This window comes from Cynocephalus volans, chromosome 16, assembly GCF_027409185.1.
Source record: "Cynocephalus volans isolate mCynVol1 chromosome 16, mCynVol1.pri, whole genome shotgun sequence".
In the NCBI taxonomy this organism is placed as follows: domain Eukaryota; kingdom Metazoa; phylum Chordata; class Mammalia; order Dermoptera; family Cynocephalidae; genus Cynocephalus; species Cynocephalus volans.
Genome location: NC_084475.1, coordinates 16,665,667 through 16,685,201, shown reverse-complemented (window position 1 = coordinate 16,685,201; position 19,535 = coordinate 16,665,667). Strand labels below are relative to the sequence as shown.

General features: G+C 50.4%; 1 protein-coding gene across 2 annotated transcripts in view; it reads left to right on the top strand.

Annotated features, from left to right (window-relative positions):
* Nucleotides 1-17,460, top strand: part of RNF157 (ring finger protein 157) — a 77,700-nt gene extending 60,240 nt beyond the window's left edge. Inside the window, exons 12-20 of one of the 2 annotated variants that reach the window (XM_063080680.1) lie at nt 1,494-1,732; nt 2,560-2,668; nt 4,384-4,495; nt 4,977-5,149; nt 5,426-5,491; nt 6,718-6,766; nt 8,651-8,761; nt 12,599-12,639; nt 14,544-14,630. In XM_063080680.1, coding sequence (XP_062936750.1) covers nt 1,494-1,732; nt 2,560-2,668; nt 4,384-4,495; nt 4,977-5,149; nt 5,426-5,491; nt 6,718-6,766; nt 8,651-8,761; nt 12,599-12,639 — 900 coding nt within the window. In that variant the 3' untranslated portion in view covers nt 14,544-14,630. Of the gene's footprint in view, nt 1-1,493; nt 1,733-2,559; nt 2,669-4,383; nt 4,496-4,976; nt 5,150-5,425; nt 5,492-6,717; nt 6,767-8,650; nt 8,762-12,598; nt 12,640-14,543 lie in introns of both variants that reach the window. The other variant, XM_063080679.1, reaches the window with a different exon arrangement.
* Nucleotides 17,461-19,535: the final 2,075 nt, after the last annotated feature.

Here is a 19,535-nt window from a genome sequence, read left to right as displayed (position 1 = left end):
CAGTGGAAAACTGAAAAAAAAAAGAACCTGTAGATTTGACCACATAAAAAGTTCAACACTTCAGAGGTCTAAAAGGTGACCCAAATTAAAAAACAAACAACAAATTGTTTAAAGAAAAAAAAAGCACAACATATGAGTATATATAAGAGGAAAGGCTGGTAGTATCTTTGCCATAGCTCATATAAATAAAACAATACATAAATGGGCAAAGGATTTAACCAAAAATTCTCAAATGAGGAAATATAGCTGGTTAACAATCATTTTTTTAAAGTTCAGGACTGGCTGCTTAGCTCGGTTGCTTAGAACACAGCCTTATAACCTCAAGGTCACAGGTTTGGATCCCTGTACTGGCCAGCATCACAAAAAAAAAAAGAAAAAAAGAAAGTTCAGTCACATTAAAAATCAACAATATGCAAAATAAAATAAGATACCATTTTTCACCTTTCAAATTGAAAAACTTTCCTTTTTAAAGGTACTCCATGCTGGCAGAGAGGCAATCAAAGTGGGAATTCTGTACTGCTTATAGGAGTATTGAAAATTCAATACAAAAGGGCATTGAAAATTCAAAACAAAACAGCTGTATATATCAAGAGCCTTCAAAAACATTTATACCTAGTAGTCTAAGGTCCAAGAATTTAATACCAATAAAATATCTGGAATAAGATTTATATACAAGGATGTTCATCACAACATTTACAATAAGACATGTTGGATACAACTAAATACCCAGCACTTATAAAATAGTTCAGAAACTTATGTTGTCTATGAAAAAGGGATGTATATGGAAGAGGTTTCAAAGACATAGGAAAATATTCACGTTCAGTGAAGTAAGGAGGATATAAAATTGTTACTTAGCTCGGATCAATTGTTACTTAGATTGATCATAACTGTGTAAATAGTTCAAAGAAAAGAAAATTGTAAGAAAATACACCAGAATGCCAACAAAAGTTACTTTGGGTGATTTGATTATTAGTGATTTTTTTTTCCTTGCTTCTACTTTTATGCATTTTCTAAATTCCGCGTAATGAATATATATTTTATTAAAATCAGGAAAAAAGGGCCACAAAATACATACTGTGTAATGTTGAATATACTAATTATCTTGATTTGAGCATCACATATTGCATACAGGTATTAATATTCAACACTGTACCCTACAGATATGTACTATCAGTTATGTTTTGATAAAAAAAAAAAAAGAAATTCCTAACCCTATTATAACACCCTTCAAATTAGGAATGGGTTTATTACACAGCCTATGAAAGCAAGGGCAATGAAGCCTTCTGGTTTCTAAATAAATGTGGTACATACTAGGAATCTGTGATTCTTTGACATTTTATCTTTTCTCTGCCTCTAATGCTGAGGATTTTTTTGCCAGACACCCCAGACCAGATGTAAAAGAAAACATTTTTTAGTGTAGAGTAAGAAACATGATCAAGCCATACAGCAAAAAGTACTTAATTAATTTTTCAACCTGTCTCTGATTCCCCTAGTCCTCAGAGAATATTCCACCAGGTTATGAAGTGGTGTCTCTCCTGGAGGCCCTCAATGGGCCCCTCACCCCATCCCCAGCAGTCCCTCCACTTCACGTGCTTGGGGATGGCCACCTCTCAGGAATGCTACCTTCGTATGGCAGTGATGGCCACCTGCCCCCTGTCAGGACGCTCTCGCCCCTTGACCGCCTGTCTGACTGCAGCAGCCAAGGACTCAAGCTCAAAAAAAGTCTTTCCAAGTGAGTAGCAGTGCTCAGCAGCATTGTCCCTAGGGTCCTTGATGAACACTTTCAACCCATCATACTCCTGCTGCAGGCTGGAGCAAGTCCTGGGGCCCTGGGACATACTAGACCCTCTGGGCTGTTCCCAGAGCTGCTTAGTCTCACGAAAGACCTGAGGTGAACCCTTGGGAGGAAGATTACCCATACGTTAAGAAATGAAAGTAAGGCTGGGCAGTTAGCTCAATTGGTTAGACCACAGTCTTATAACACAAGGTCACAGGTTCGGATCCCCATACTGACCAGCTGCCAAAAAAAAAAATGGTATGTTAGATAATTAGGAGAATTGATTAGACAGATATCTTACATGTGCTTTCTTTTCTGGGGGGCAGGGATTGGGGTACAGGGAAGAGGACGAGGAGCACTGTGGATGGGGCCTGACTGGTGGAGAGCATCCCTTAGTCTGAAGGCTGAAGGAAACGGGATCTGTATCTTTTAACCATTTAAAATTGTGACAAGGTTTCTGTGGCAGAGTAAAGGAGAGTATTTTACAGATGAAAATACTGAGACCCTGAAAATGTCAGTGGTTCATCCCAAGTATAGACAGCAAGTCACTGAACGAGGTAAAGGTAAATGTTAGAGTTGCTGACACCCAGAAGAGGTCTCAGTCCCTCCCTGGTTCTCTTTCCCTCCTCTCTTCTCCTCCTCCTTAAGATTTGGATTTCCTCTTCAATTCCCCTCCCGTAGGTCCTCCTCTTCCTATGAAGTCTGGTTAATGGAATACAGGGTAAATTCCATTCTTTAAATGGATATTGGATACAGCTGCTTTTCCCTCTGGACTTTTACAGATCCATTTCCCAAAATTCCTCCGTGTTGCATGAAGAGGAAGACGAGCGTTCTTGCAGTGAGTCGGAGACACAGCTCTCTCAGAGACCATCAGCTCATCATCTCAGAGAGGTAACTTACATTTTTCTCCCTTTCTTGGGTGTTGGGCTCCAGGTACTTTCTTCCTACCTGCATGGCTGTTTATGTCCATCTGCTTTCATTCATTCATCTAACACCTTTTTAATACCCTCGGAGGTAGCAGCAAAGGTTTTGTTAGATTCATTTGTTCAATAATATATGGAGTCAGTATTATTTACCAGGCCTGTCTGCTGAGGATGGTAGCAATGAAGAAACTACAAAAGTCCCTGCCCTCATGGCACTTGTATTCTTGCTAGTTGGGGTGGGAGTTGATACAAAGGCAATAAGCAAAAAATGTTGGTGTGTCAGATGGTCCTCTGGATCAGTGTGTCAGCCGAGGGGAAAGGGGTACCCAGCCTAGAAGTGGGGTTGCCGTTTTAAAAGTGGTCCAGGAACAGAGACTGAGGGTGGTGGGAGAGCGAGTGATGCAGATATACAAGAACAAGGACCCCAGGCATAGGGCAGCAGGTAGAAGGCACTGAGGCTGTGTGCTGGGAGGTCAGTGGGCGTGAGTGGAAGGCTGGCATTTTCTACGCTGTGCATCCCTCACAGACTTTACTTAACAGAGGGTTATTATCTGTCTACTGTCTGTAGGTGCTGAGCTAGGTACAGCAGGACATACAAAGATAATAAAATGTCCCTGTCCTTAGGAGCTCAGGTCTAGCTAGGACAGGATATGTACATGAATCATAGCTCCATACCTGGCACGTTGCTCTTGTTCAGTAACTATTCAATGAATGAATGAACAAATGAATTAATTTTAACTACAGAAAATAAGTGCACCCAAAACAGGGACAATAAAGTGCTGTGGCAGAGAGGTACAAGATTACCATAAGTGGAGGAAATCAGAAAAGTGTTATAGAGGAGCGGCCTTTGAGTTGAATCTTGAAATGTTTTAGACATGGAAGAAAGGTGAGAGAAACCTCCAGGTAGTGGGGGGACGGTGTAGGGGACGGTGTAGGCAGAGGCTCATGGCAGGCCAGTGATACAGTGAGAGCTGGGCTCCCCCAGGGCAGCTTGACAGGGTGTGTAGACTGGGTTAGACAGGAGACAGACAGAGCCAGGAACCAGTCTTGGTGGCCCAGGCTGGAGGGAATGCCTGGAGAGGAGAGAGCAGATTGTGGAGATACAGTCAGTAGAACTTTGCATCTACTTGGGACGGGTGAGGTGTGTGGTCAGGTGACTGACAGATGGGGGTCAGGGTCACAGATGGGGATGTGGGAGGAGTCAGCTTGGGGGGAAAAGGCATTGTTTGTTTGAGATCGATTGAGCTGGAACTAACTTGATGTGCACATCCATTCTGCAGGCAGTGAGCCCTCTGCGGGTTTTCTATTCTTTTCCTTCAGAAGGAAAGTTGTTCATAATCCCAGGGAAACCTGGGGTGTCCCCATGTCACAGCTGCTATAGGGCCTGTGTCACCTGAGCTGCAGTCTTTGTATAGCCCCAGCAGATGCTTTGCCTCAGGCAGGAGGTGCTGACTGAAATGTGCCCTCCCCTGGGAGACAGCCATCCAGGCGGGGCTGAGGTGCAGTGACAGCAGGAGAGAAGCTGGCACTTCCTCTGCGTGCCACTCACGTCAACTGGCAGTAGGGGGCCTTAGCTCCTCCCAGTGCCCCTTTCCTCCTCACCCCTACCCAGGACCCCTGCCCTTACCTCCTTCTCCAGCACGTTTGACTTGTGCTCACTCAGTGTCCTCCCACACTCCCCAGGAATGTGGTGTCACTCCAGAAAGCGAAAATCTTACCTTGTCATCATCGGGAGCTATCGACCAGTCATCTTGCACAGGGACGCCTCTCTCTTCCACAATTTCCTCCCCAGAAGGTACAGATGGGTGCAGGGGGCAGCTGCACATTTTTTCCACTCAACTGAGTCCACAGTTGTCCTGGTTTTTCCTCCGGGAATGGACTTGGGAGCAGCAAGCCAATATCTGAGCTGCTTGACTTACATAGGCCCCGACTTGAGAGGGAAGGGGACTTGCTCTTCTACGATGGGACTGGACAGTGGGCTTACCCTGTGCTAGGGGAGATCAGTTCTCTTAGTCCCAGTCCTGCCATCATCAGATTTCCTTTAAATTGCAACAGGGAAAAGCAAATCCCTGGTCCCTGAGGTTGAGTTCTGAGCTCTGACATATGAAGGAGCAGAATCTTGGAAAACCTTAAGCCTAAAACCTTCTTTAGGGAAGGGTGAGATAAGGCCACAGTTCTCCTCACTGCCTGAGTGCAGGAGAGGGCTCTGCTCCTCATTAAGTCTGTAGAAACTATGCCTAACGTCTCTCTCCTTCCTCCAACTTCTGTCTCCAAAGACCCTGCCAGTAGCAGTCTGGCCCAGTCAGTCATGTCCATGGCGTCCTCCCAGATCAGCACTGACACGGTCTCCTCCATGTCTGGTTCCTACATCGCCCCTGGCACTGAAGAGGAGGGAGAAGCTCTCCCTTCCCCCCAGGCTGCCTGCAGGGCCCCCTCAGAGGAAGGAGAGGTAAGGGAGGGGCACAGGGACCATGCTTGCTTCCCTGTGCTTTGCATACGTGTCCGAAGTAACTTAACAAAAGGTCTGCCAGGGATGGCTGCAGAGCCCCCAAAAGAGAGTGCTTGGGAGGAGTGCTGTGGAAAACAAGACATTCCCTTAGATTGGACTCTTCTGCTCAGCCCTAATTTTGTACTGAAGAAGACGGGGGTTGGGTTTGCTGTTATGAACGTATGCTAGGAGAGCCTGTGCCAACTGTGCCCTGGGTCTTCATTGCTTTTTTTGCAGGTGATGCCAGTGGAGTCTCCAGATAGCAACTTTGCTGACCTCCCAGCAGGAGGGCAGGATGCAGAGGTAACCCCTTCCCCAGCAGTGGCCGGGGGTGCCAGTGAGGACACAGCATTGCAGCCTTCCTGGGTGGCGAGCCCAGGTCACTTAGAAGTGGAGTGTAGGATGGCAGCAAAAGCAGCTGCCCGCTCTGGCCTGTGGACTGACTGTCTGGCAGCAGAGGCCACTGGTTCTAAGCATGATTGGTGTGGAGTGAGGTCAAGAAGGAACTTTCTGGGCCAGGCCCTGGGCCTTGAGAATGTGTTGACCTTCGTTCATCTAGTTTGCACAGGGTGACTATGTCGCAGGTGCTCCCTAGCACTGGGGCACATGCAGGCCTGAGTGGCAAGGTTTCTGCCTCCCCCACCTACTCTCCCCATCCAGGAGCCCCATCCAGTGGGCAGACAGGATTACGGTTCAGTGCGAGGAGTACCTTCACCATGGTGTTTGTGGCATGCCATGGAATGCCTGGCTCACAGTGATGGCTCGAGAAGTTTTCTGGAGCTATCTGCTCTCAAAGGAGTATTCGGACATAGTTTGGGATCCTAAGGGACTTCTGAAAGTTTTATGATCTCACTATTTGCTTTTTCAATTAATAGCTTTTATTTCCACCGAAGAGAAACAGTATCAGCTAAGCTATTAACAAGGGTATTCCTGACAGACCATCCAAGCATATATCTATAATGTGGCTCAGACCTAGTTCCTGTAGGTCAGTCGTGCCTCACCGGGCAAACTCTGCCTCTGCTAAGCCTTCTGGGCATATTTTTTTTTTTTTTTTAGAGATGACCGGTAAGGGGATCTTAACCCTTGACTTGGTGTTGTCAGCACCACGCTCAGCCAGTGAGCGAACCGGCCATCCGTATATGGGATCCGAACCCGGGGCCTTGGTGTTATCAGCACCGCACTCTCCCGAGTGAGCCACGGGCCGGCCCATAAGCTCAGTGCTGGAAGATGGGCACTGTTTGTCTTTTTTTTTTTTTTTTTTTCGTGACTGGCACTCAGCCAGTGAGTGCACCGGTCAGTCCTATATAGGATCCGAACCCGCGGCGGGAGCGTCGCCGCGCTGCCAGCGCAGCACTCTACCAACTGCGTCACGGCTCGGCCCCTTCTGGGCATATTAAAGAAGAGAAATGTACACTGTTGACATAGGCCCTGGAGTCAGATGCCATTAGGATGATTAGTTCTGCCTCCAGCCGATCAGTGTACTCATTTTACTTGCTTTACAGACTCATAGGGCCTTCCTTCTGTCCTAGGGAAACGATGTCATAGAGGAAGAGGATGGATCACCCACACAAGAAGATGGTAAAAGACCTGGTCCTTTGTCTCCTCTTATATTTCTTTCCTGGGTATTCTTTTAAGGGTAAAGAAAGGGGTGCGGTGTGACTTGGTGGCACTGCTGAGTTGTGTGGCTGTTGGGGGAAAGGTTGTCTTCTCAATTGCATATCAAAGCAAGAAGGGTATCAATGACCTCAGTGACCTTCCCAGCTCATTCTGAGACCCAGAGCCAGCGATGTCAGGGTGAGGATGCTGCAGAAGTCATGTATAGTTCTACATTTACATTTAGTAGATTCTGGAGCTTCTTGGGTAATGCCTGTCACCTGCCTTCCTGTGCAGCTTTCCAGCTGAGCCCCACCAAGCTGCTCTAGCAGCCCTGATGTGGAGCAGCAGTAGCAGTTTCTTCCATTTGGGAGGGAGAACTATTTGAGCTGGTTGGGTTTTGCTTTAGTGAAGAAAATGGTTGGCGTCACTGTAAAACAGGGGTCTCAGGAGCCAGCAGACACATTAAAGGTGTCGTCAGGAAACAGATACGAGTTTCTTCAGCAGCTTATCTTAGCCAAGTATTTTGTAGTCTGTTGTAATGATTTTCTTTACCATAGTTCAGTCTTCAGTTATATCTTCAGTTGGAAGAATTTTGTTTCTAGTAAGGCTAGAAAAGAAAGAATGACCTACAGAGCAAGGAAGTAGGAAGAAGGGGGCTGGAAAAGTCACTCTGGGCAGGGAGAACTGCATGTTCCAGAAGCCAGACTCTTCCCTCTGCTGCTGGAGATGCCTCCTGCAGAGGGCACCTCCAGAGCACACGTGTGCGATGTCATCCCAGTCGCTTCTGCTTTAGCGCTGGCCATTGCTTGGGGAGTGTCAGGGGGTGTGCATGCAGACTGGACAGCTCCCCCTGGCCTCGGAGCCTGAAGGAAAGGATGGGGCCTTGAGGCTGGGCCTCCCGCACACTCTTGCACACCAGCCCAAGCAGGTCTGCAAGCTTCACTGACCTCATTGATGACTTCAGTGCTCAAAGCTCCATAGTTATCCTTTCTGATTGTTTTCCCCATAGAATATTTGCTTCTAAAAAGTGCAGCATGGAGTGGCTGGTTAGCTCACTTGGTTAGAGCGTGGTGCTAATAACACCAAGGTCAAGGGTTTGGATCCTCTTACCAGCCAGCTGCCCCAAAAAAGGTGCAGAAAGGCCAGGTTTGTTTCTGCCTGACATTCTCCAGTCCACACTGCGGGTTTATGTCTTCTTATCTCCCTTTCACCAAGGAAAAAAAAGAAGGGGAACTTGGAAAATAATTTCTAAAACTTTCCCCATCCCCTCTTACCTGTCTGTAGGTTTCTGATTAGTCAGTTGAAACATACTCAAAATAACGACTTAGGTCTCATAAGAACTTTAATCATAATTTTGTGAATGTGGTCATTCTGATTTGGCATGCAAAATTATGGAACCTAAGACCTTTAGTTGTTGCTTTATGTATGCATCATTTTGCAGAGCCTTGTGGTCATGAACACACCCAGTTTGCCCCGAGATAGACACTGGCATGAGTAGGGTGATCCCATTGGTTTTCTGTAGCTCCTGTCAGCCACAGTCTCACCGGCCTGGCCACTGGCAGAGCTCTGCCTGCTGTTGTGGTTCTCGGTTGAGCCTGTGTCCCACAGCCCTCCCGGTGATCTGACCTATTAGGGAATAGCAGATGGAAAGGGGCCAATTAGGGAGACAGCAGGATGGCACAAGAACACAGACATGCCCACACAATTTGACCTCCTTTTTGTCCACTCTTTACTGACTTAATTATAGTCTTTTTTAACATATGATTTGATTTTTTTTGTCTCCATTTAAAAAATTTTTATTTTAAGGACAGCAAAGCAGAGAAAAACACAGCCAGCCCCTCTCTAACTGCATTAACTCCATTACAGGCCAGAGGACATGCGCATTTCTAGGTATGGAGTGTGACAATAACAATGACTTTGACATCGCAAGCGTGAAAGCACTGGACAATAAGCTGTGCTCTGAGGTCTGCTTACCCGGTGAGTGGCAGTCTGCTGAACATGAACTTGGTGGGAGATGATCCCTCTGCTCTTATCCCTGCTCTCACCCTGTACACCCACCTCTTGCTCTGCAGTTCCTGCCAAGAAGGCCTGGGATGTGCTAAGATGCTGGAGACCAGTTGCTGAAAGGAAGTGATGTGGTCTCGGGAGGGTCCTCGAGCTTTTTGCAAAGAGTTACCCCTGCTCTGAGTGAGAATATTGGATAGGAAGAAAGGAGCAAAAATTCCTCTCCTCACAATTCAGAGTAACCATGCCCCACTCCATCACAGTCTTGCAGATACCATGTCAGTGGCCTGGTCTTGTTTCCATCAGCAGGAAGTGTGTGCAGACAAATACCACGTCTCTGCAAAGGTCTTGGAAAGAGAGCCTGAGCCCTTTAAAAGTGAAGTTGTAGTTCCTCAGAAGAAATGTGTTTAAGTTAGGATCAAAGAGGAATTTGAAAGCCAGCATTTTATAGGCTAGTGACTTTGTGACCCAGTGAGTTCTGCATTACCCGTTGCATAGTACGTTAGATTTGGATCCCAAAGGAGAGGTCAGGGGTCAGGTGTGACTGTGCTCCCTGGATCCCTATCTTTAAATTTGGTCAGGTTGTCGGTGTGCCACTTATTCACTCTCATGATTCCCCACTGAACCTAGCATGATTTGTCATGAAGGAACCATGTTAATCACTCTTGAGCACTGACTTCCTTCTACTCCATGTGCTTGTTCAAGGGCTCCAAGTCTTGCTCAAATGGACTCGGTCAAGTGTTCCCTCCTGGTATTACTATAGAGATTGTCCTTTACATTGTGCCATTTGTAATCCTCTTAAACATCCCTTGAGTGAAGACATGCTTCAGCTTCAGAACAGCCACACCATGGGTCCAGTGCTTTACTCGCTCAGCGAAGTGGCTGGAGGTGTTGCCACATGACCTCCCGTGGTTGCCACTCTCCATCAGCCTGTGCAGGACACAGTCCCAGCATGCTCTGGCCCCATGCAGGCTGTGGCAGGGGAAGCCAGAATTCTCAGGAGACACTTGCTGCAGCCTTCAAAGGGCTCTTTGGCCATTTTCTATTTAGTTTGTCCTGAAGATACTGCCCAGGTCTCTTTGTCTTTACTAGGGCCAAAAGAGGCGGTATCACCTGCTTCTCTTGCACAGGCCCAGGGAAGATTTCCTCCCTGCCTGCTGGTGGAGGAGGGAGCATTGGCCATGTGGCCAGCCTCCTGCCAGTTAGAACTCAACTGGAGCTGCTGGGGCCCAGGGTCCACTTCGCTGCTAGCCTTTCCACTCCTGACCTTGCTTCCGTCTGTCCATTTGTGTTCCACGTCTTTTTGCCAAGTGTAAACCTGTCTGGTTTATTTTTAAATTCATTTATGTTATCTAGACTTCATGTGAAAGTTCATGTTCACTCTGTGCCAACACTGTCCTCCCTGCCTATGCTTAGCCCTGACACCTAGCTTGCTGGGCGTGTGCATATCTGAGAGGCTCCTGCTTTGGGCTGTAAACAAGGTTTCCATTCCCAAGTGTCAAGGGCATGTATTCAATACACTAAGATGTTCCAAGAAAAAATATTTGTGGGAATATATTAAGTTTGTTCAGCAATAGTGGGAATGCTCTGTGGCAAGGATTAGAGGAAGGATGTGTCTTTAATTGGCATCCTTGTCAGTAGTTGGGTGAAGATGATGTCTCCAGCCTACCTCTGCCCTGTGTCTGTGGCAGCTCTATACTGGCCATCCTGTACCGGCTTCAAGAGGGAAACCCAGGGTCCTGCCTCCCTCAAGGGGCTGCCATTTCTTGGCAGAGGGAGCTGCTGGGCCCATTGTAGCCAACAGTGCTGGGGGAAAGTGAGCTTATTCCTCCTGCTTCCCCCTCTTCCCAACCCCTCCGGCCTCCCTGCTATTTATTCCACTTATGGGATTGTGGGCAGGGAGCGAGGCCTGGAAGGAAGAAAGCAGCCCTAGGGTTCCTTGTGGTGATTTCTGGAGCCAACTGTTCTGTGGTTAAACTGGGTTCACGGTTTGGGCCAGACAGGCCATCGGGAGAGGGACTCGGGCATATGCACACTGAATGTCCCGTTGTATCCTCCCCAGAGGCCTCAAGGGCTGCACCTCTGTTATCTTGACAAAATGTTTCTCTAGTTCTGCTGTGGCATCACACTGGTAGCAAAGTGCTGGGGAACTCTCTGGAAGTATCCATTGGGTTAAAGAGAAGAGCACCACTTTAGTAGGTCCTGTGGAATAAATAGGTCTCTTCACCCTCAGCTGTAAGTTGAACTTCCATCCTGCAACTGAGGCAACCGTAGGCTGGTATGGCTCCTTATGTTTCCTGTGGCCAACTCTCTCCTCCATCAGGACAGCTGCTTATACACCTGGTCTCTGCTTTGAGTGTTTCCCTCTTCAAGTGGATTCCATTCCCTTCATGGAGGGCTGATGGAAGCAGAGCCCAGGGGAGTGTCCTGTGGTGTCCCTGTGCCCTGCATTGTGCTTATGTGTGCTCTGCCAGGAGACCCAGCTGGTGGCAAGACCCGTGCCCGTTCCCATCCTCACCACTCTCCTCCTGCTTGTGAGAGGTGTGGAGGGCACCTGTGTCATTCCAGTCCTCCTTCCCCTAAAAAGCTTCCCGGTCTTCTTAGGCCCCCCAGACTAAGGGTGGATTTCTGGTTCTTCACACGGGTTGGGCAGTGGGGTGGGGTGTGTGTTCTGAGATTGCTTCTGAAAGGTTCTCAAAGGGGGAAAATCTAAAATGACAGGTAGATGACAGGTGCAGGTAGTAAGAAGATTGGAATTATGAGACCATGCTGAGTAGATGTGGTTCCAAGAAATTTGGTGGAATATTACACAGGTGGCCTGATAGTAGATCAGGGACAAGCGATAGTCCTGTGAAAAGGCTCTGGGTACTGTATGTGATGAAAAAAGGCAAAGATGGTTTGGGGTTTTGTTTTGTTTTTTGGCGGAAATAGAATTGTTAAATGACTGCATTGCACAGAGTTGGCACATCCAGTGAAATCTAAGAATACTTATATGGGGACCTCACATTCAGTTCACTCCTCTCTTCAAGCCTCAAAACCCAAGAATAAGTTGCTACTAGGAAAATTTGCATGTGATATACACTAAGGAAAAATCCGGACTGTTTCTTTCCCCTGGAGAGAAATGCTACAAAGACAATTGAATTATTATAGCCCTTTAATTTAATTAGTGGCTTGATAGAGGTAGGAAAGGGGTATGTGAAATTTCCCTAAATGTGCTCCCAAAATCTACCTCTAGAGGTCTCTTCTCTCTCCCATTTCTGATTTGAATGGAAAGCACCTTTATCCATTTCCCGTGAAGGTTTTAAATCTCCAAGCTCCATTTTCTGGCCGGAGGGCCCTGGATTCGGCCAGGGAAAATGGTGGTGCTCTCTCAGGAAGTCCTCATCGGCATCCCAGTCTCACCATCAGAGCAAGGCTGAGGGAGAGCAGCCGCAGGAGCTTGCTGTGGGCTGTTCAGAGTCCTTTCAGGGAAGAGGGTGCCTCATTCTCACTGCTAAATCTCCCCAATCACAGAGTATGTCAGGAAGCCAGTGAGAACAGAGACTTCAGATCTGAGTCTTGACTCTGTTACACAAGGAACCACTTTCTGGCCCTGGCTAAGGCTTGTAGAATGCTGGAGTTTGTAGCAGGGACTCCTGTGACTTCAGAGTCAGGACAGCTCTCCTGGGCAGCCTCTTGGTCCCAGCGTTTCATGGCGTGGTGGCAGCGGCAGTGGTGGTGGTGGTGTTGCTGCTGCTGTTTTTATTTTGTGTGTGCACGTGTGTCTTCTCTCTCGTTTACCATTTGCTTTTGGTCTTTCCTACTGAACAGCCGCAGTTCCGGAGTCCTGCCCCATAAACATTGAGGAATAGGTATGAGATCTACCAGATTGTATAAATGAAAACCATTCTATTTGGGGATCCTAACCTAAATGGCAATATTACCTTATATTCCTCCTGCCACACGTAGACACTTCGTGCCACCCTTAACTCATGTCTCAGGCTGCAGTACCTCCAGAAGGAAAGATGCCAAAATCAGTTTGAGTGTGAAAGACACCTAAGACTCTCCTGGTCCACTCACTTTTCACCCAGAGTCCATCGCCACAGGTGATTAGAGCCTTAGGATGGATTATCACAACAGGACATTTATGGGAAATAAGCAGTTTATACCTGCTTAATCCTAGTGCCGTGGAAGGGTTTCATGTCTTGGGCTAGCCTACCCTGAGGCTGACCCTGGACATTTGTGAGTGGCCTCCCTCAAGCCTCAGGACCACACTCGAGAGTTGGTCGGCCCTGTGTACTGACTGAATCCTCTGATGGGTCAGACACTGTGCTAGGCTCTGGGTGTGACAGTGACTAAGCCATGGTCCCTGTGCAGGAGGAGCTTACGGTCTAACGGAGAAAGAAAGGGTTCAGCAGCTTCCACAGTGAGAGAAGTGGAGCAGTAGTTCGGGCTGCTGGGAGAGCACTGAGGAGCAGGCTGGGCCTCATCCAGCTCGGAGGTGCCTTGTGAGGGGAGGACACTGGGTCCCTTGGGGCTCAGGAGGCCCACAGAGACCAGAGGGCAAGATGCCTTCCCTAACCCCAGGGAGCTGGGGCTTCATCCTGAAGGCAGAGGTGGCTGAGGCCTTGCCTTTCCTCTTGGAATGAACCAGAAGGAGCCCATCTGTGGGCTGGAGGATGATTAAGGGCAGATCCAGCAGAGGAGAGGGTGGCCCCACCAAACCTTGTGGGGTGAGAGGCTGGTTATTGAGCACATGCTACCAGTCAGCTACTCTGCTCAGCACTCTCCGTTATCTCATTTAGTCCTCACAGCACACCTGTGAGGTAAGGACTTGTCTCCCATCTGAGGGATGAGAAGACCAAGGCTTGAAGTAAAGTGGCTTGCCCAAAGCTGCACAGTCAGTACGTTGTAACCTGGGAGGGAAGCCCAGCTGGGTGTGACTACAGGTGTAGAAGAGCTCGGAAGTGCGCACACGGGAGATGGTGGCAGATTGGATGCAGAGCAGGAAGGAGAGGGCGGCACCAGGAACGAGTTCCAGCACAGGCAGTGGATACTCCTTGCGCGGGAGCAGTGGCGGATTTAGGGGAGAAGGATGAGCTTAGTGGGTGGTACCTGTGGGTCCCCAAAGCTCTCAGGCTAGTGTCTCCAGGGTTAATGGCACCAGCTGATAGCAGACCTCAGCCTGCTGCTCAGGGGCAGAAAGAGATGAAAAGCAGCAGATGTCGGGGTGGGGGAGGCTGGAGTGTCACACTGTCCTCACACCGGATGCATTCTGTCCCTGGCACCCTGCTGGGCAGCCAGTCCCTTCCTGCCCCACCAAGGCTCCCACAGCAAACAGTAACACTTTGGGCCTGAACAAACACATTCTTCTCACTCCCCTCCAGCTCTTCCTGCCCTGATAAAAATAGCTCAGCTAGGCCTAGCTTCCTTTCCCTTGTCCACCACAACATATAGGCAAGCTCCAAAACCAATTACAATTCACAAGTGGACCCTAGGGTAAGAATAAAGAACATCTTTCATGTCCCTCTCTGTCCATGGGCCACAGTGGCAGTGACTGTCCCTAAACGGGGGGGGGGGGGGGGCAGGAGCGGCCCTGTCAGCACCTACTTCTCCCAATCCTGTCTCTCGTGCTGTGGCTTGCACACTCATAGACATTTCAGGTAACACACATCCTGCTAATTTCCGTGCCAAACTCCCAGGCTCCCCTGCTGGAGACACCATCTAGACTTGGCCAAAGGTCTGGCTCCTATAATCTTCATTTTCTCTTCTCTAGGTACCTGGCAGGCTGATGACAACGTTGTCAGTCGTCGGAACACCCAGCGCCGGCGTTTATCATCCAGCAGCCTGGAGGACCCTGAGGACAGGCCCTATGTGTGGGGTCCATTGGCTGTCTGAGCACCTAAGCCCCTGAACCCAGGCTCTCCTCCTGTCCTCGCATTCCATCATCCTCACTGGGCTGCTGGCCTCCTGGGCAAGACATGTGCAGACTTTTTATACTTGTGTGAGAGCTGAGCGTTGAGTTCAGCCTGCTACTTCTCCCAGCCTCTTCTCCTGTAACCATGATCCTTCCCCTCTCAGAACGGACTGGAAGCCCTCCTCTCACCTTGTGGGCTGAAGCCACTCGATGAACTGCAGCTCAGGAGACCGTTACAGAGACTCTCTGGAATGTTCTGCTGTGTCTTGATCTTCAGGTGGAGCTGGGATCCATGGGCTAGTTGTTTCTTACGCACCGTTTTTTCCTTAGGGGGTAGACTGAGAAGACTCAGTTTCTGCAACTTTGTTACCCATCTGGCATTTCCTGGTCTCTGGCACATCATAACCGATTTGAAACCTCCAGTTTGGGGCAGAGTTGGGGGTTACTGCTGTGAGAAGGGAGAGCCATATCACACCCTATGTGCTGTTTCCCTCCAAAAGCATCAGGAGCTCCTTTCTCAAGGGCAAGGGAAGCAGTGGCAACCAAAAGGTGGGTGGAAAAAAGAGTCCTTCTAGCAGCAGAGCTAGTCTCCTGTGCCTCAGGTGCCTGTCTGCTTAGGTGGGAACCCTTAAATCTGAGAATTGCCCAGTTGAGATGATTATTACCCTTAAGGAGGATATCTCCTGAGGTATCCTCAGGTGCATTCAGGAAGGCCTGCGACGTCGTCCTAAGGTGGTATTTCACAAAACACATTTTTGACCACTTCTGTGCCAGGCACTGTGTTAGCAGCCGTCATATAACCATGTTTCATCTTCTCTACAGCCCTATGAGGTGGTATTCTTATCCTGTCTCCTACCCCCTTTTTTTTAGCAGTTGAAGAAATAGGCTAAGAGAGGTGTGGACCAATGATTTTCAAATTGGTGTCCAGGATCCCCAAAGGAAGTGGTAAAGACTGCTGTGCTAAGTCCAGGAAGCAGCCCGGGGCCTGCAGCAGTGGTCTGGGAGCTGGAGGGCCACAGTCAGGGTCTTCACCTCAAGACCCTCCCCACCCTCCATGTTTTCCTCCCCTGCCTTCCTAATCCACTGGGCCTGACAGGTAAAGGGGGAGGTAGAGCCTTCCAGAGGCTCATCAGTGATTAGAGATATTGCTGCAATCATGTGCCCTGCCCACCCCAGCATAGGGGCGTACACACACTTTTCAAGCAGAGTCCTGAAACAGTGAGGCTGGGCTGCAGGTTGTTGGCTGTTACTCCTTTCTCAGCACTAGTGTTATCAGTGGATTCCACATGGCTCTTGGAGAGATGTGTTGTCTACTGGCTTTTAGAAAAGGTGATTGTTTAGTGGGGGCATGAGGTTGTTTGGGAAAGCCTTCTGCTATGCCCACTGTGATGGATTGTCTTGGGGTTGGAATCATTACCCTAGAAGAGTTTTTCAAGGCCATTTCCAAGGCCTATTGCCTCAAAAAGAGCCCAGTGCCCAGGGGTCCTTTGCATCTTCCGTGTGGCTGCAGAGACCAGGAGTGCAGTGACTGTCACACTGTCTAGTGGTTGTGGCTCATTTCCTGCTCTGCCGGAGGGAAGCCTGTTGTCCTGCCTGAGATGTGACATAAGCCGAGCTTGAGTTCCTGTGTCTACCTACCCTCTCCAAAATACCATAGCGCAACAGACTCTGCCATTTCACGTCCCACCTAATGTTCTTTCCCTCCCCCAACATTCTTACAGCCTCTTTCATATTTAAAATTTAAACCAGTATTAGCTGAGCAATAACCCCACTTCCTGATTTCCTTGAAGTGTGAGCCCCAGAAGCACCAGGCCACAGGGAGCTTCCCTTAGCCTGGGGGGGGGGTGGCACACAGACCCACCTCCTCTCCCAGCAGGTAGCATTCATAGTGTGGTGTTACCTGAGGGGATGGGGGAAGCAGGTTCAGGCAAACAGTGGCCAGGGTGGCTAGGACCCTAAGAGGCAGCCATTGTCTTCATCCCTTCTTGGAGGATTTGTGTCCTTCCTCTCCTAAGAGGCTCCAAAAGATTCCTCAAGGCCAAGACACATGTAGGTTAGAAATGCCCTTTACTCTGTTTCTCAGTTCCTGTTTCCCCTCTCTCCCCCCTCTCCCCCTCTCTCCCTCCTCTTCCTCCCCCCTCTTTGTTCTCATTTAGCTCTTTGGCAAGCAGAAGTATCCTATCCAAAGGGGCTGGTCCTCAGTAAGCCTGATCAGGGACAGGTCAGCTGCCAACTCCTCTGCCCCAGTCCATCATCTGGAGACAGTCGTGTTGTCAACAGTTTACCCAGAGAGAATGGGATGGGGCCAGGCTTCCCCCAGGAGGGCACAGACTAGCTGTGGAGGCCTGTGGCTCCTTCCTGCCACACCAGGCCTGCACTCTCCATGGCTTGCGGGTGGTATGGTGATCCTGGCTTCCTTGTAGGGCCTTTTGTGCTTCTACCCAGTTCCATCCCGCCAGTTTATCCCCCTGCTAGGGCATCTCCTGAGCACAGACTCACACACTTTAAGCGGTCTCACCTGGGGAGTTAGGATCCTGTCCACCTGGTATTGGTATGCTGGTTGCTCAATTTGCTTTAGGGTCTGCACACCTGGTGTGTGCGAGTGTGTGTGTGTGTGTGTGTGTGTGTGTGTGTGTGTATTGTTTGTGCTGTCTGTGTACCCCTCTTACTCCTGGGAGTACACCTGTGGGCACACTGCAGTGGGGACATCAAGGATGCAATATTTATGGACTTCTGCATGATTCTTAAAAATGAATAAAACTGTTTACAAAGGAAGGGGAACCGTTAACTGTGAAGTGGGCTTATTTGTGAAAGTTTCTGTCCAACTTTCTCCAGCACTCACGCTAATATTTTTACTCAAGAGGATCTCGAGGTGGAGGAGTAGCAGAGGGAAGGGGTAGGGAAAGGCACGCTTCTGGATGGGAGTCAATGTGCCATTGCCTGTTTTCTACCTCGCCTTCTGGGCACCAGGCTTCCCTTCCCCAGCTCTCCAGCTCCTGCTGAAGCTGAGTAAAGAGCCCCACCCCCCACTCCTGCCTCTGCGCAGCCTTAAACCAGAGAACTTCCAACACTGCAGCTCCTCAATAATTCAATAGCAGGAACGCTAGTGACCGAGGGAGGCCAGGGGAAGGGAGGAGGGAGGGCCACAGTGTTCATCCAACCTTTCTCCTTGTCACTTAAAGCTTGGTAAAATTAACGGGACAAATGACCCACTAGGAGAATTTGGCAAGTCCATGACTTTTCTGGGTCTTACGCACCGGCTCTGCTTCCTTGGGGCTATCTGGAAAGGAGGGAGAGCACTTCTGCAGAAGCCTCTGGAATGTCAGCTTCAGGGAACCTTGCTGAGAATAGGGGTGGAGAGGGAGCTGCTTACCGGGAAACAGATTACTCTACCCGCCTTGGTGTGTCAGGGATCCGCGCGGCCGCTTCTGCGAATGTGAGCGGCAGGTGGCATTGGAGAGTCAGACCTGCCTGCGGGCACTAGAGACGACATTCAGGCTCAGGAGAGAGGGAAAGCCCGCAGAAACATGACAAAGTGCCACTCGTAGTCCAGAGAAGAGGAAAGAAAACCCCAAGGATACGCTTCCTGAGCCTTAGCCCGCTCCCAGCCTTGGCCCCGTGAGTGGTCCAGGCTCCGTCCTAGGAGCCGTCGACGCCTCGGAGCAGCTCAGACAGGAAGGGGGCGGCGGCGGGAGTGGCAGTTCCCAGGACAAACGGATCGATGGTTGTTCCCCGGGCCTCGGGCGGGAGCCGTGAGCCGCGCGCTTCTCCGACTCCAGAGCGCGGCCTTCGGGCGGGAATGCGCCGAGCCGCGACACGATGGCGGGCAGGGGGCTGGGTGGCGCGGGAGAGGGCCGCAGCAGGAGGGAGTTCCAAGAGACTTGCCGCCAGAGAGGGCAGCAAGTGCCCGCGGTCTCCTTGGAGACGTGCTGGCCAATGGCAGCAGCGGAAGCTGTTTACAGGGGCGGGGCGTCGCCATGGCAGCAGGAGAAGCCTTTGGAGCGGCTACTTAATGCCGGTCCCGGGGCCGCCGGCGCTCAGAGAAGCGCCGTTGGGCGGGGGGCGACAAAAGGCGCTCGCGGGGCCCTCGAGCTGGGGGCAGAGAGCCGCGGGGGGGCGGGAGGAACCTCTTCCAGAACCTTCCTCTGGCCCGGGCTGCGCTCTGAGCCAGGTAAGGGACGGGGAGGGCTGCGTGCCACGGAAAGGGAGGGCGTCGCTACCAGCCGGCTCTCCCATCGTCCCCGACGGGAGCGGTGGGCCCAGCTACCGACGTCGGAGGAGTTTGGGAGAAACTCGCTTCCCGCCCCCGCCCCACAACTCTGTCCCGCTCCCTTCCTTTCCCGTGATCCCTCATCCTAATGACCTCTTCCGACCCCCGCGCCGTCGAACTGCCCTCCTGGACTTCTCGCCCCATTTCCATTCGTGGCGGGGAGGGTCCTGATTTCCCGCTTTTCGGAAGGGATAGGTCCGGATGTCCCTCTCTCTCCCCTCACTCACTAAGAAAACCTCCAAGAGAAAAGGATAAGAGGAGGATTCGGTGGGGGTCGGACCCCGGAGCACTGCTCCTGTGTCCCCGACCTGGGCACTGAAAGATCCTCCCCAGCCGTGGGGACTTCAGAGGAGGTTCCCGCCTCTCACGCACCCTGTCCCCCGCGGGTGCGGTAAGAGCGCTCAGCGCCCGCTGTGGTCCCCGCAGGCACCACAGACGTGCTCCGAGGTCGCGGGATGGAAGCGCGCGTCCGGGAGGCTGCGTAACCGAAGCCGCGGGCATCCGAGGCCCGCAGAGCGCGGTGGGCCGGCCCCGGCTCAGCCCCTGGATGTTGGCCGGCCCCTCGGGGAGTCCGCGCAGAC